Consider the following 4220-nt stretch of genomic DNA (forward strand, 5'->3'; position numbering starts at 1 on the left):
AAAAAATTAAGACAAAAAAATAAGTCTATTAGTTCTTAATATCAAACCAAAGCCTAAGGTGCTCCGAAGTATTAACAGAAGGGAGCAAATGTTACATACTACCGGTCAAGACGACCGCCGAGTCGGCCCGTGAAAAGCTTCCACTTGTAAAGCAATTCTCTTTTATTTTTTGCCGTTGTTATTTCTTGCACTATAAGAATTTAAAAAACCTCGTTTCTCGTGCTCACACACACTCTCTCTCTCCTCTCCACCCTTCTTCTACTTCTCTCCTCCTCTATATGTTTGTCGGCTTCCGCCTCTCTCCACTTCTTCCAATTCCATATCGGACTTCCTCCTTGTTATCCCCGTAATACTCCTGAATCACCATGGACATGGACACTTCTTCTCATCACTTGCTCGCCTTCTCCCTCGCCCATCACCGGAGTCAGTACTCTTTTTCTCTCTGTCTCTTAAACGTCACTTCGGTGGGCATGCATGACTAATTTTTGTTGGATCTTATGCTGTTTCGTAGTTGGGGAAGAGGAAATGGGTGCGGCTGAGGAGTTGGCGGCGATGGCCGGAGTGGGGCCAAAGCTGGAGGACTTCCTTGGTGGCTGCGGCGGAGAGGTAGCCATGCCGGCGTCGGCACCGGTTTCTATGTACGACTCTGATTTTAAAGATATGGCCGCCGGATTCCAGGATTCGGTGGCCACGAAGGATCTGGCGCCGGATTCGAGGAAGGCGGTGGACTCCTTTGGACAAAGGACATCCATCTATCGCGGCGTCACAAGGTAAATAATAAATTAAGCGAGAACATAATGGTCATCTTCTTTCTTTCCTCCTCTTGGTCGATCCGCGGGGTTGCTCATTTTGGAGCGCTATTTTGGAAATTAAGGCATCGTTGGACGGGGAGATACGAGGCGCACCTATGGGATAACAGCTGCCGTCGAGAGGGGCAAAGCCGGAAGGGACGCCAAGGTACGCCGATCTTGCTAATCTGCGCTGACCAAGCGCATGCATGCTTTTCATTCCTTTTATTCCGTTACACTGCGCCTCATTTTTTTTTTCTCTCTGGATCTTTTTGCTAACATGCGCCTAACCGGTTGGCTTCTTGGATGTTCTCAGTCTATTTGGGTACGAATTTTCCCCATTTCTTTTTTCTTCATTTCTTTATACATAATTCAAAACATAGATTTAATTTCGGATATCAATTTTTTATAATGAATATATGCATACATATATATATTTAGGTGGGTATGATAAAGAGGAGAAGGCGGCGAGGGCTTACGACCTAGCGGCGCTCAAGTACTGGGGCCCGACCACCACCACCAATTTCCCGGTAATTAACTCGAAATTTTCAAAAAACCCTCGAGGGCAAAATTGTAACTTGGTACAAAATACGTTTACTTACCATTAAGATTCATACCGTATTAAACTCAGATCGCAAACTACGAGAAGGAGCTGGAGGAGATGACGAACATGACGCGGCAGGAGTTCGTGGCCTCGCTCAGAAGGTAACCAGACCGCCACGTGGTTCTTCAACTCCATGCATGCATGCATGGATGTATGCGACGGTGTCTCACGTACTTTTGTTTGTAATGCTTTGTTTTGTTGTTGGTTTCGCACAGGAAGAGTAGTGGGTTTTCCAGAGGGGCCTCCATCTATAGAGGAGTCACCAGGTTCATTTTTATTTCCTTGTTTCTTTGGTCAAAGATTTCAAAAGTTCCATCTCTATATGTAATGTCTTATTGTTATTTCTTTTTATTGATTAATAGGCATCATCAACATGGACGATGGCAGGCGAGAATTGGAAGGGTAGCTGGCAACAAGGACCTCTATCTTGGAACATTTAGTGAGTGCTGCTTTTCTTGAATAATTCTCTATGATAGGGCATAAGGTCGATGTTAGAGAACACTATGCTTATAGGTTTTATGATGGTGCGCATGCAAGTAAGAATAAATTATTAGACACGCAGGGTTGATATATATAATATAGCTGGTACATATCTTGTAGGCTTAGTATTCTAATTTCTTAGAATATTTTACGGCTAAGTTCGGGTGTTTGATATATAAAAGAGATTCTTTATCTTTGTTTAAGTGATCAGGTTATCTATCATCAACTTTTGGCATTTGTTTGGGAAACACGAATATATTGGTAATGGTTATTTCGGATAAATAAATAAGAGAAGTTATTTTTGTCATGTAGCAAAATAAATTCTTATCGAAATATTTGGTTATTCGAGCATATTTTCTGTAATAGGTATTATGGAGTGTTGGTATAGGAGGGCAGAGGTAGCCATATAGTTGCTTCCTTAAGATAGAGTGGGTAAACCCCGTTTAAATTGTTATTTATAAATTAGGAGTTATATATGAATAAGACGCTCTTCCAATATGGATGCTAAGTCTTGAGATATATTTGTTTTTTTATCTATATAAATAGGTACACAAGAAGAGGCAGCAGAAGCCTATGACATTGCAGCCATCAAATTCCGTGGCATGAATGCCGTGACCAACTTCGACATGAGCAGATACGACGTCAAAAGCATAGTCAACAGCAGTCTCCCGATCGGCGGGATGTCCTGCCGGACCTCCAGGGCCTCAGAATCATCGTCTCCTTCCTCATCTGACACCTTAAGCCTGCAAGCCAAGCATGCCACAGATTCCCGGGAAGCGTCAGCGGCAGCACTAGGGTTTGCTGTACCCCAAAGTAAGCATGATCAAGACTACTGGTCCTTAGTAGCTCAATATCACCACCAGCAGCAGCAACAACAGCAACAAAATAACCAGGCTTTAGGCTTTGGTCTATTGCCTACTCATGAAGTTGTTATGGATTACTGCAATACTTCTTCTGACGGTGCCATGGCCCAATGCACTGGGGTATGGAGCAATGGAATATTCTTGGACCAACAGCAGGAGCAGGCACCGAGCAGTAGCAACAGCTCATCTATACCATATGTTACTCCCATTTCTTTGGTAGGATCTCATGATCAGGGACCAAGCTATGTTGGGAGTTGGGTTACACCACCTTCCACTTACTACCATCAGGCTGCTAAGCCAAATGTAGCAGTCTTCCAGACACCAGTCTTTGGAATGGAATAAACGTGAATGATGGAGGACAGGTTGGATGTCATCATACTCCCATGCATGCAAAGATTCACAGAGAAAGGTGAGAGGAGGTTAGGAGAGGTGCTGATGTGAACTGACATACTCACAAACACAAGAAAAGAGGTTAATAGGAGAAGACTGATAGGAGACTAACAAGAAGATATATATCAATCAAAGTTTTTTCCTCATGGTTATGCTCAGGTTCTTCTTTTACTTTTTCTGGGTTTTCTTTTCCTGACATATTCCACGTCGCCATCATCGCCAGTGGAATGGAAACAAAAACTCTTTAGTAGCTTTTCTTTCCCCCTTCTCTTTTGTAAGCTTATACTTAGCTTTTGTCATCAGAAAGTAAAAGGTAGTTCTTTCCAAGTAATTAAAAGAATTATTCTGCTACTAGTGCAATGAGTACTACAAATGTAACCGATGCAATCAGTGGGATGGGGAGGTGTTCTCTGGTATGAAACAAAGCTAGCATAATGATAGAAGCAGGGCGCTGAGGGATCAATCCCGCGAACGAATACTGAAAGGAAGTTAATCTGAATACTAAATTCAGAATAGACAAAAAGTTGAAAATGTGAGAAAAATATCAAAATTTATTTAAAATAAACTGTACAAATTTGAACACATTTATAAAACTATCTATTTACTAACAGGAAACCCAAAAGTCTAATTCAACAAAAAGACGGAAGTGTATAAATAGAAAATTTTGACATGGCCTCTTAGAAGCCAAACACTGAAACAATCTGATTTGAATTCTATTATATTATGAAAGATAGAAATGAAATAAAAAAATGTTAATTTTAGGGCCTAAATAATAAACTCGTGATGGAGTTAATAAAATCCTCTTCATGCTTCTCATACCCTACCAAATTTCATCTTATTCTGAGTCGGATACATCATGATCAATTATTTAGTTGAAATGCAACGGTCCCTTGACTAGGTGCAACCATTATGGGATACTTGCGCAATAGGGCTAGCTCTTGATAGGCTTGAGAGGATGGCCACTTGTGGAGGTGGAAAGGGTGGTAGCAGCGCTCGTTGATGGTGGTGGTGGCTAGTGGTGAGCTAGGGTTGGTGGGAAGCTAATTATCAACTACTCTTAATGCAAGAAAAATAACTCTCATCAATTAGTGATTA

At 41.6% G+C, this 4220-nt stretch overlaps 1 protein-coding gene across 1 annotated transcript; it reads left to right on the top strand.

The window, feature by feature from the left end:
- The first annotated feature begins 226 nt into the window (after positions 1-226).
- LOC140778492 (AP2-like ethylene-responsive transcription factor AIL5) lies at positions 227-3479 on the top strand. The gene is made up of 9 exons (XM_073123234.1): positions 227-423; positions 512-770; positions 875-957; positions 1105-1113; positions 1230-1318; positions 1420-1493; positions 1608-1658; positions 1755-1831; positions 2419-3479. Exons 1-9 carry the CDS (start codon positions 366-368, stop codon positions 3075-3077), a joined length of 1359 nt encoding a protein of 452 aa, XP_072979335.1. The 5' UTR covers positions 227-365; the 3' UTR covers positions 3078-3479.
- Positions 3480-4220: the final 741 nt, after the last annotated feature.

This window comes from Typha angustifolia, chromosome 15 (genome assembly GCF_048772165.1).
Source record: "Typha angustifolia cultivar Huaian chromosome 15, ASM4877216v1, whole genome shotgun sequence".
NCBI lineage: Eukaryota > Viridiplantae > Streptophyta > Magnoliopsida > Poales > Typhaceae > Typha > Typha angustifolia.

Coding starts and splice junctions, on each gene's coding strand:
- LOC140778492 (XM_073123234.1), top strand. CDS start 366: ATGGACATGGACACTTCTTCTCATCACTTGCTCGCCTTCTCCCTCGCC. Junction 771..874: donor ATCTATCGCGGCGTCACAAG/GTAAATAATAAA, acceptor TTGGAAATTAAG/GCATCGTTGGACGGGGAGAT. Junction 1,659..1,754: donor ATCTATAGAGGAGTCACCAG/GTTCATTTTTAT, acceptor ATTGATTAATAG/GCATCATCAACATGGACGAT.